This window comes from Lolium perenne, chromosome 4 (genome assembly GCF_019359855.2).
Source record: "Lolium perenne isolate Kyuss_39 chromosome 4, Kyuss_2.0, whole genome shotgun sequence".
NCBI classification, from domain to species: domain Eukaryota; kingdom Viridiplantae; phylum Streptophyta; class Magnoliopsida; order Poales; family Poaceae; genus Lolium; species Lolium perenne.
Window position 1 is genome coordinate 118015213 of NC_067247.2, and position 12274 is coordinate 118027486.

A 12274-nucleotide genomic window follows, 5' to 3' on the forward strand; every position below is an offset into this window, starting at 1 on the left:
AAGGAAGATTAAGTTTCAGCGGTTGCTTTCAACTTGTAACATGTATATCTCATGGATAATTGTAAACATAGAGTAATATAACAAGTGCAATATGCAAGTATGTAGGAATCAATGCACAGTTCACACAAGTGTTTGCTTCTTGAGGTGGAGAGAGATAGGTGAACTGACTCAACATAAAAGTAAAAAGAATGGTCCTTCAAAGAGGAAAGCATCGATTGCTATATTTGTGCTAGAGCTTTTATTTTGAAAACATGAAACAATTTTGTCAACGGTAGTAATAAAGCATATGAGTTATGTAAATTATATCTTACAAGTTGCAAGCCTCATGCATAGTATACTAATAGTGCCCGCACCTTGTCCTAATTAGCTTGGACTACCGGATCATCACAATACACATGTTTTAACCAAGTGTCACAATGGGGTACCTCCATGCCGCCTGTACAAAGGTCTAAGGAGAAAGCTCGCATTTTAGATTTCTCGCTTTTGATTATTCTCAACTTAGACATCCATACCGGGACAACATGGACAACAGATAATGGACTCCTCTTTAATGCATAAGCATGTGGCAACAATTATTATTCTCATATGAGATTGAGGATATATGTCCAAAACTGAAACTTCCACCATAAATCATGGCTTTAGTTAGCGGCCCAATGTTCTTCTCTAACAATATGCATGCTCCAACCATTAAGGTGGTAGATCTCTCTTACTTCGGACAAGATGGACATGCATAGCAACTCACATGATATTCAACAAAGAATAGTTGATGGCGTCCCCAGAAACATGGTTATCGCACAACAAGCAACTTAATAAGAGATAAAGTGCATAAGTACATATTCAATACCACAATAGTTTTTAAGCTATTTGTCCCATGAGCTATATATTGCAGAGGTGAATGATGGAATTTTAAAGGTAGCACTCAAGCAATTTACTTTGGAATGGCGGATAAATACCATGTAGTAGGTAGGTATGGTGGACACAAATGACATAGTGGTTGGCTCAAGTATTTTGGATGCATGAGAAGTATTCCCTCTCGATACAAAGTTTAGGCTAGCAAGGTTATTTGAAACAAACACAAGGATGAACGGTGCAGCAAAACTTACATAAAAGACATATTGTAAACATTATAAGACTCTACACCGTCTTCCTTGTTGTTCAAAACTCAATACTAGATATTATCTAGACTCTAGAGAAACCAAATATGCAAACCAAATTAGCAAGCTCTAAGTGTTTCTTCATTAATGGGTGCAAGGTATATGATGCAAGAGCTTAAACATGAGCACAACAATTGCCAAGTATCAAATTATTCAAGACATTTTAGAGTTACTACATGTAGCATTTTCCAATTCCAACCATATAACAATTTAACGAAGAAGAAACTTCGCCATGAATACTATGAAGAGCCTAAGGACATACTTGTCCATATGCTACAGCGGAGCGTGTCTCTCTCCCACAAAGTGAATGCTAGGATCCATTTTATTCAAACAAAACAAAAAACAAAAACAAACCGACGCTCCAAGCAAAGTGCATAAGATGTGACGGAATAAAAATATAGTTTCAGGGGAGGAACCTGATAATGTTGTCGATGAAGAAGGGGATGCCTTGGGCATCCCCAAGCTTAGACGCTTGAGTCTTCTTAGAATATGCAGGGGTGAACCACCGGGGCATCCCCAAGCTTAGAGCTTTCACTCTCCTTGATCATATTGTATCATACTCCTCTCTTGATCCTTGAAAACTTCCTCCACACCAAACTCGAAACAACTCATTAGAGGGTTAGTGGACAACAAAAATTAACATGTTCAGAGGTGACATAATCATTCTTAACACTTCTGGACATTGCATAAAGCTACTGGACATTAATGGATCAAAGAAATTCATCCAACATAGCAAAAGAGGCAATGCGAAACAAAAGGCAGAATCTGTCAAAACAGAACAGTCCGTAAAGATGGATTTTATTAGGCCACCAGACTTGCTCAAATGAAAATTCCCAAATTGAATGAAAGTTGCGTACATATCTGAGGATCATGCACGTAAATTGGCTTAATTTTCTGAGCTACCTACAGGGAGGTAGACCCAGATTCGTGACAGCAAAGAAATCTGGAACTGCGCAGTAATCCAAATCTAGTACTTACTTTACTATCAAAAACTTCACTTGGCACAACAAAACTCAAAACTAAGATAAGGAGAGGTTGCTACAGTAGTAAACAACTTCCAAGACTCAAATATAAAACAAAAAATACTGTAGTAAAAAACATGGGTTGTCTCCCATAAGCGCTTTTCTTTAACGCCTTTCAGCTAGGCGCAGAAAGTGTAACTCAAGTGTTATCAAAAGGTGGTGCATCTACAGCGGGGTTTGGAGTTTTCTCAACCATGCATAGTATATTGGATACATAAGTTTCAGCATCTCCCTTCTCATTAGTCTTGGGCTTGCTACTCTCATCAAACAAATTTTCAGGAACAAGCCAAGCATAGTTATTTTCTAGTGCATCATTCATAGCTAGGAGTTTACATGGTATTGGTGCTTTGATCTCCCCACCATCATTAGAATTATTAGTGTACCTTATTCTATTCATGTCCATTTTTTCAAGGAGATTAACAAAATTAGTATGAGAACCAAGCATATTAAATTTAGCGAAGACCTTTCTAGCCTCTCTTGCTAGACCACCAAATTCTCTAAGAAGGGTTTCTAAAATAAAATCTTTCTTTTCCCCTCTTCCAAATCACCAAGTGTAAGAAACATGTGTTGGATTATAGGATTGAGATTAACAAATTTAGTTTACAACATGCGAACTAAAGCAGCAGCAGCAATTTCATAAGTAGGAGCAAGTTCTACCAAATGTCTATCTTCAAAATCTTTAACGGTACTAACATGACTGAAGAATTCTTCTATATTGTTTCTCCCAATGATAGACCCGCGTCCTACCGGTATGTTTTTTGTGGTAAAATTAAAAGGAAACATGATGAATCAAGTAAAGTAAATGCAAGTAACTAATTTTTTTTGTGTTATTGATATAGCGTGCAAGATAGTAATTAAAGTAAAGCTAGCAACTATTTTTTTTGTGTTTTGATATAAGTGCAGCAAACAAAGTAGTAAATAAAATAAAGCAAGACAAAAACAAAGTAAAGAGATTGAGAAGTGGAGACTCCCCTTGCAGCGTGTCTTGATCTCCCCGGCAACGGCGCCAGAAAAAGAGCTTGATGGCGTGTAACTCACACGTTCGTTGGGAACCCCAAGAGGAAGGTATGATGCACACAACAGCAAGTTTTCCCTCAGAAAGAAACCAAGGTTTATCGAACCAGGAGGAGCCAAGAAGCACGTTGAAGGTTGATGGCGGCGGGATGTAGTGCGGCGCAACACCAGAGATCCCGGCGCCAACGTGGAACCTGCACAACACAACCAAAGTACTTTGCCCCAACGAAACAGTGAGGTTGTCAATATCACCGGCTTGCTGTAACAAAGGATTAACCGTATTGTGTGGAAGATGATTGTTTGCAGAGAAAACAGTAAAACAAGGATTGCAGCAGATTTGTATTTCAGTATTAAAGAATGGACCGGGGTCCACAGTTCACTAGAGGTGTCTCTCCCATAAGATAAAAGCATGTTGGGTGAACAAATTACAGTCGGGCAATTGACAAATAGAGAGAGCATAACAATGCACATACATGTCATGATAAGTATAGTGAGATTTAATTGGGCATTACAACAAAGTACATAGACCGCCATCCAACTGCATCTATGCCTAAAAAGTCCACCTTCAGGTTATCATCCGAACCCCTTCCAGTATTAAGTTGCAAAGCAACAGACAATTGCATTAAGTATGGTGCGTAATGTAATCAACAACTACATCCTCGAACATAGCATCAATGTTTTATCCCTAGTGGCAACAGCACAACACAACCTTAGAACTTTCTGTCACTGTCCCAGGTGTCAATGCAGGCATGAACCCACTATCGAGCATAAATACTCCCTCTTGGAGTTAAGAGCAAAAACTTGGCCAGAGCCTCTACTAATAACGGAGAGCATGCAAGATCATAAACAACACATATGTAATAACTTGATAATTAACATAACATGGTATTCTCTATCCATCGGATCCCGACAAACACAACATAGAGTATTACAGATAGATGATCTTGATCATGTTAGGCAGCTCACAAGATCCAACAATGAAGCACAATGAGGAGAAGACAACCATCTAGCTACTGCTATGGATCCATAGTCCAGGGGTGAACTACTCACTCATCACTCCGGAGGCGACCATGGCGGTGTAGAGTCCTCCGGGAGATGAATCCCCTCTCCGGCAGGGTGCCGGAGGAGATCTCCAGAATCCCCCGAGATGGGATTGGCGGCGGCGGCGTCTCTGGAAGGTTTTCCGTATCGTGGTTTTTCGCATCAGGGGTTTCACGACGTAGGCTTTAAGTAGGCGGAAGGGCAGAGTCGGAGGGCTGACGAGGGGCCCACACCATAGGGCGGCGCGGGCCCCCCCTTGGCCGCGCGGCCCTATGGTGGCGGCACCTCGTCGCCCCACTTCGTATCCCTTTCGGTCTTCTGGAAGGTTCGTGGCAAAATAGGACCCTGGGTCTTGATTTCGTCCAATTCCGAGAATATTTCGTTACTAAGATTTCTGAAACCAAAAACAGCAGAAAAAACAAAGAATCGGCACTTCGGCATCTTGTTAATAGGTTAGTTCCAGAAAATGCACGAATATGACATAAAGTGTGCATAAAACATGTAGGTATCATCAATAATATGGCATGGAACATAAGAAATTATCGATACGTCGGAGACGTATCACACCACCCGCCGGTTTGTTGCCCAGATTCCGCCGTCCCTCCTTCCCCACCTGCCTATATTCTGCTGTCTTTCGACGACGGCCTATCTGGCTGCTCCTCCGCCGGCCTGTTTTCCGACGACGGCCTACTCCTTGTCGTTTGCGGCTCGGGTTGCCTCGACCACGCCCGTCAGGTGTTCATCCATTTGCCTCGCCGGCCATGGACTCGGACGAAGAGGAGGAGCAGATGTTCGTCGAGCTTATGCGAGAAGAGATGGCAACCGTCGCCCAAGACGAGGAGCACATGATGATCCTCGGTTGCTTATCAAGCATGTACGCCGGGGTGGCAACTGGTCGACGTGGTGGGTCGGTACCATGTCGCCGGAAGTACAAGCCGAGACGACGAATGTAGGGCTACTGCATGTTGTACGCCGACTATTTCGCCGACAATCCATTGCACGGTGAGACTGTTTTCAGGCGTCGTTTCAGGATGAGCACAAAGCTAATTCTGCAAATTGAGAGAGAGGGTCCTCTTCCACAGCCTAATCACCAGGTGCCGACATCATGGGCCGCCTTCATTGCTATGCGCCAGGAGATTCGAGACTCTACAATGCATCAACAACTGCAAGATGATCTGGTGGAGCACATATGGACGCTCCGAGGCAACGCCAACGCCGACGCCAACTAGTCTGTCTTAATTTGTTTCAAAACTTGTTAAATTGTGTGCTTTATTTGTTTCAGCACTTGTTAAACATTGTACTGATTATCGCCGAATTTGTTTCAGCAATTATCTGACTCTTGTTCGCTGAACTTGTTAAATTTTATGTCGAATTTGTTTGAAATATGTCAAATGGTCGAGGTTGGGGGTTTCCTGCCGGGGGGACGGCTGGAACTTTGGCGCTCCCCAGGCCAAAATTTGCTCCAATCCGAACGAAAATTTCGCTGGATTTGGGCGTGGGAGCGCCAACGAGTGGAGATGCTCTTATGCCTGCCTCTTCTAGGTGGGAACCACTTCTTCTTAGACTACCAAATCTATTGTGTTTTTTTTTTGAGTTGTATAAAGGTCCCTCCATGAGAGTGGATCCGTTTTATCTTTGTCTTCACCCTTCTAGAATTCTGTCAGGCAATCTTTCCACAAGCAAGCCTATCCTTAGTCTGTTGCTTGTGGATTCCGTTGAGTTGATACATCATGGCAACGACCAATGTGTTGTGTTTGCATCTTGGATTACTGTTCGCGTTTTTTCTCAATCCCTTGAATCCGTGAAGATGGAGACAAACGTGAGGTCGGCCCTATGCCCCACCTCACTTCAATGGCATTGATGCCTTTATTTTATCTGTCCAACTTGAAATTCCAAGCTGAAAAATAATGTTTGGCCCACAAAGAACTTGAAATAAAATGGTTTCCAAAAAAAATGATGGGTGAGATGCCATGCCCATTCCCTGAAATTTCTAGTGAAGTGGCGTTCCAGATGCCGGATCAGCAAAAAAGTATCTCATGCCAGATGCCGGACCAGCAGATTTAGCAAAGAGCGCGGTATCACCGTGCGCCCTACCAACACATACCAGATTGAGTCGACCTCCTAACACGGATTTAGCGTGACACGCAGGCAGCGGGAGAGCGCGTTGACTGTTCCCATATACAGGCCGACTTGTAGGAGCACGAAAACAGAGCCGCGTGCGTGACACAACCGAAAGCAGAGCTCAAACCGACGACGCCTTCCTCCCTCGCTTCCTTCACCGCGTCCAGTCTCCCCCCAATCCCTCCGATACCAACTTCTCTCCCGCTCCGCTCCGCTCCGGTCCTCTCCCCTTCCCCTCTGCTTCCGCCGGCGACGAAAAATCGCCGCCGCCGCGCCCCTCGCTAGCAACTACAGTACCTACCTTCACGGGCCCGGCCGTCGCCACCGGAGGCCGGGGACGAGCGGCTAGTTCAACCCGGAGCCGGTAAGCAGCCTTCCTCGCTCTCCTCACCCACCCGCCGCCGCACGATCGGGATCTCGAGCGACCTCAGATCCGCCACGGAGCTGCGGGCGCTGTACTTGTAGTAGTTAGTTGCAGGGTAGCGTACGGCTGGTATCGGTTTTTCCCCAATATTTTGTTCCCACCTTCTGGTCAGCGCATGATCGGATTTTATTTTCGGTAGTTTCTTCGTCGATTATAGTCCTTTGTACTTACGCTGTCGTACCTCCCTTTTCTCCGCAGCTTCGATCGCAGCTATGCAGAGCCAGATCGTGTGCCACCGCTGCCGGAGCGTCCTCGCCTACCCGGCGGGGGCGCCCAGCGTCTGCTGCGCCGTCTGCCGCGCCATCACCGCCGTCCCGCCCCCAGCGCCAGGTAACTGGATGACGCAGACCGATTTCGTTTCAGTTGTTGCTATTGTCGTCATGGCTGGTACAAGCAGCCGTAGCCTCACTTATACCAGCCGAAGTACTAAGCTAAAAGTTTACTATTGCGTTTGCAAATGCTACGATGGTCTGTGTAGCAGGACTTACCGGCAGGGCATGCTATTGCTAGGAAAAGAGTCAGCGTGGCATTTGAATTCGTTCTCTCCGCATACATGGTTCAGTTTTACTTCGGTTCAAGCTTCTGCAGGCCTAGTTTTTACTGTCTGCTGCTTGCGTGGTACTTTGGTATTCCACAACAGAGTTGTTAATATCAGGTCGATGGATAAATCTTAAGTTGAACCCTGGCATTTGTTTGTTCTCAAAAAGGGCCAACTGGCTTTTCCACAAAACGCATAGACAAGTAGTACTGTCAATTCGCTGGAAATAGCAAAACCATTCTAAATTTGGAGAACTGTAAGAATCTATCTGTGTTCGGTCTGTATGTTCAGGTATTGTTAATTCACTGGAAATAACAGATCCATTTTAAATTTGGACGGCACTGTTATTTGTGTTGGATCTGTATATATGTATGCCATTTTCTAAAAACGAAACTACTTTCACAGCTGAATAGTGGGTAGAATTTATTTTTTGTTGGATCTGTATGGCAATTATTTGCGCTGGGTGACTAGTTAGTTTAATGTAAGTGTTCAAATTAGAGTATTCTGTTGATAACTCTTGTGTTCCTAGCATTGCAACTGCAGTGCAACCCAGAACGGTTCCTACTTCCATCCACTGCCTAAATTGTGCATTCTGTGTCCTTTTCACTTAACTTGGTCTGCCATTTGTCCTCTATCCCAATATTCACACCTTTGCTGCCTCCTGCTTACCAGTGTACCAAGGTACCGTTTAGATTGTCCGATTTTCACAGAAATATTGGATTATGATACTTTGGTATTTTTTTTTCCTGCTTGTCATTCAAAAATAGGAATGGAGTTGCCAAATTCCTATGTAATACATTCATGTGCCCTTTAAGGAAATCAACATGGGCTAAAACCTCATTTTATTTTACCTTTCGGAAGTTCATAGTTCAAATATTCTTGTGTGTTGTGGGGTTTCATAGTTCAACGAAATTTCATTGCGATATTTTCTGTTGCTGAGTTCCAAAGAGGCCCAGTTTGAAAATGTTTGTGCCACGTTTTGCACTAACCAGGCAACCATACTCACATTCTGGTGGATAAGTAAAAAAGAACTTCAGTATCTGCACCTTAAAAAGCTCATTCCTCAGGACGACAATAAAACACTTAAACTTGCTATACAAGTCGCACGTACCTCTGAAAATTAGCAACTAGTTGCATTAGTAAAAGCTTCAGGGAAGTAGGAAATTATCTTCTTCACAGGTCACCAGTTGTGTATTCTATGCTTGGACACATTTCTTTGCTCACTGCTTCCCGCCATACTTCGTTCTCCTGTCATATTTATACTACCATGTTGCCCATGCAGTGCTGGGTTAATTGATTGTTTGTCATTGAAAGAAGCAATTCTTGCAATTTTAGTCAATTAGTAACTTCTTATTCTATGTTTCCAGTATCTCCAAAGCTGTTACCGTTTTAGGGTTTATATACTTTGTCCATATTGATTGGTTGTTAATTCATCAATTCAATATACTTGTAGAAGTTCGATATGAAACAAAAATGCTTATATAAGTACGAACTTTGTAATGCAGCAGTGGAAATGGCTCAGCTTATATGTGGTGGCTGCCGAACTTTGCTGATGTACACCCGTAATGCAGACACTGTGAGATGCTCATGTTGCAGTACAGTCAATCTTGTCAGACCAGGTAATGCTAATTCTGCCTCATTTCCTGTTTTTCTTTTTATTTTTTCTTATGAGCTTCACATTATGCTTTTGACACAAAGGCATGGTACATTGTCTGAGGAGTGTGTGTCATCCGTGGAACTTTAGATGTGGTCAATTGCCTTCTGCTAATTAATTTAGCAAGCAGCGATGCAAGACCTAATAGTGGCATGCTTCAGGGTTTAGAATGATAGCATCCTCACATGGAAAAGCATAATTTGACTCTACATTGTTGGTCTAGTACAGCCTAGATTTGCATGCTGAACATTGAATAGAATAACGTTCAGTTAATTGAAAATTTGCTTTGTGCTTTCAGTAGTAGGCTATGTTATACCGCCTCTATGAAATATTGCACTTCAATTTCGTGTGGACCTCCTTTCTTGAGCTATTTCACTTTTGTACGTCATGCAGTCAACAATATAGCCCACGTGAACTGTGGTCGGTGCCGGACAACTTTGATGTATCCACATGGAGCACCTTCTGTCAAATGTGCCATCTGCGAGTATATCACAAATACTGGGGTAAGTTTAGCCTCGCTCTCAACCTTCATGTGATGCAAGTTCATGCAATATATTAGCAGGAATATTTACTGATTTTGAACCATCTGTGTTCTGAATTTCAGATAAATACCATGTCACCAACACCATGTCCAAGGCCTACATCAAATGAATCTGCATATAATGCCCCATCCACTTCTGCTGTATGTCCAATTGTCCATACCCATGTACTTTTATGCTCACAAATTGTTCCTGGTGAGTAGAATTATTTATCTCATTTCTGTTTCATCTTCTTGCAGCCCACATCTCATCCCCAGAATGTAACCGTTGTTGTTGAGAACCCTATGACAGTTGACGAAAAGGGTAAACTGGTAAGCCCCTCGCGTGTATGCTTCAATCCAATGAAGTATCTTTTAGCATGCTAATTGAATTTGGAGTACTTAGCTACCTCTGTTCATTTGACACAGGTTAGCAACGTCGTGGTTGGAATTACACCTGGGAAAAATTGAAGTGTTGTTTGTCACCTGGCGTATACTTATTTTGTGTTCTTTATAAGAACACCTTTTGGTGATTGGTTACTAGGCTGACCTTGAAGAACAAAGGCACAGCAAGTGTTTTTGGAATTTACCAAGGCATGAATGTCAGAAGGTTGAAATTCTGAATCTGTTGATTCTTTTGTATGTAATATGAGCTGTTTTAGACTTCTCTGTGGGAATGATAAAATGGTTTAATGTAGTTATACATGTTTTGAATTGTGATATACGATGTGTCATATAGTGTTTTGGCGCAGGATGTGCATTTTCTAAAGATTTTGCAGCACAAAAGTTAGGAAAATGATTTGACTTACTCTCTACCGAAGTGCTGAGAAATTTCACCTGCCCACTACCTCCTGGTGTTTGATACTCCCTCCATTCCTTGATATAAGGTCTATAGTTTTTTGAAGAAAACTGCAAAATATAGTTTTTTGAAGAAAACTCCAAAATATAGTGTATTGCGTCGAGCCACTCATGTGAACATTTGTTTACGGTTTTGATTGCGTTTTCTTAGCTCATGCAAACTTCTCTATTTTTTCACGTTTATAATAAACTTCTCTATTTTCTCACGTTTATAATTCAGGGTTAATCTTGCCCAAAACTTGTGTAGCTTGTCCTTTAATGTGTGTTTCTTAATTTCCGTGCCAAAAACTATACATGTAAGAAGTGTAACCTCCTTGGCCACTGTCGGCGATATCATGATGGTGGTCGCAAAATAAAATTTAGAATAGTTACCTAAAAATGATTTTTTTTGTTGAGCATGCATTTGCATGTCCTCATACATTTTCAAAGGAACTTTGGCCGAACTTTTATTAGAATGAGAGGCAAAAACGCGTACAAGTCATACATAGAATACCAGACATACTCAAGGGCGTACAACCAAAAAGCTAACTGACAAGGTATCGACTTGTCAATGCCTACAGATTGTAGACTAGGGTTTTCAGGGAAGTAAAGGGCAAGTAGATCTCGAAGATTCAGCCGGAAAGGTACTCGACTGCTAAGAAACTAGGGTTGTGTTGACAATAAAATCGATCCTCTCTTTGTCCCTCGACTCCCCCTTATATAGGAGGCGGAGCCGAGGGTATCGTGATGCACAAGTTACAAAGTCCAGGAGACTCTTTGAGTTCGTCCCGTAATAGTTACAAGTCAGTATTCCTAATACAACTCTATCTTTCCAAACTATCTCTTGACTGGGCTTCCGGGCTTCATAAACTTCGGGTCGTGGGTCTTCAGTAAATCCCGGGTACCATCTTCGGCACGCCCATTGGGGACGCCTATGTCAGTAGCCCCCGAGATTTTGCTTGAATCGAAGAATCAGGGAAAATCTCCATCTTTACAATTACCATATGATTTCTTCGAATCAATAAATAACCTTCATAAAGTAATTGTATATTGTACAGGGATAACGGTAGTTGGGGCTGGTTCATCTGACGGATCAGGTACCAGTTAACTGCTCTTGTGGCAATCCGCAAAAACCTACTTCAAGATCACGTCCCTGGACATGATCTCGGGATACTGGCGTAATTCGACATGTGCTGCTTAAGGTCTTACCAGATGCCGAATTCCAGTCATGTTTTATCGGGTACCTAACGCGTCCGTTAGGATTTTTCTTCGTATCTGTTGATACGGAAAAAAGTAGCAGAGCGCAGTCAGAGGCGGTGCCACGCCGCGCAGGACGGATCTTGGGGACTTACCTTCGCAAAGTATTGCGGCATTCAGAGATTAATTCGCTACTGAGGCGCTCTGAGAATATATTGTCGAGTGCCTTTTTCGGCTGCTGGAATAGCACATTTATTCGAGTCAACGGATGACTTGTATATTTTTATTTTGTCTTCCCGATGGGAGTATATGGAGAGTTATTTTATAACTCGAAATATGCTTACCACGACTTCTTGAATTTCATCGGGTGCGCGAACAGCGTTTCCGATGGGAGTAGCCCCCGAGGCTACAGCTAAGTGCTTGTACTTGGTTGTAGGCTCACCTTTTTAGCACATTTGTCGCTATATTGCCATCTCTTCCAATTCTTCCATCTTTATCGGGTGCGCGACCAGCGCTCCCGATGGGAGTGCCCCCGAGGCTACAATCGAGTATTTATACTTGGCTGTAGGCTCAACTTGCTTTATTGTGGAACAACTCTATATTTTATCATCCGCGTTACTCTCTTATCAGAAGTATAAGCAATACTTCTGATAAGAGTAGCCCCCGAGCATATGAATAAATGCTTGTATTTGATCATAAGCTCTCGCCTTTTCCTTGTCAATATCCTTGATGAAAACTACTCGAAGTTCTCTTTT

At 42.7% G+C, this 12274-nt stretch overlaps 1 protein-coding gene across 2 annotated transcripts; it reads left to right on the forward strand.

Moving 5' to 3' along the window:
- Positions 1-6654: 6654 nt before the first annotated feature.
- Positions 6655-10207, forward strand: LOC127293724 (protein LOL3). 2 transcript variants are annotated; one of them, XM_051323363.2, is made up of 7 exons: positions 6655-6716; positions 6975-7106; positions 8820-8933; positions 9362-9471; positions 9573-9650; positions 9747-9818; positions 9915-10207. In XM_051323363.2, exons 2-7 carry the CDS (start codon positions 6989-6991, stop codon positions 9954-9956), a joined length of 534 nt encoding a protein of 177 aa, XP_051179323.1. In that variant the 5' UTR covers positions 6655-6716; positions 6975-6988; the 3' UTR covers positions 9957-10207. The 2 variants fall into 2 exon arrangements, with proteins under 2 accessions (XP_051179323.1, XP_051179324.1); XM_051323364.2 differs by having other exon boundaries at positions 8823-8933.
- Positions 10208-12274: the final 2067 nt, after the last annotated feature.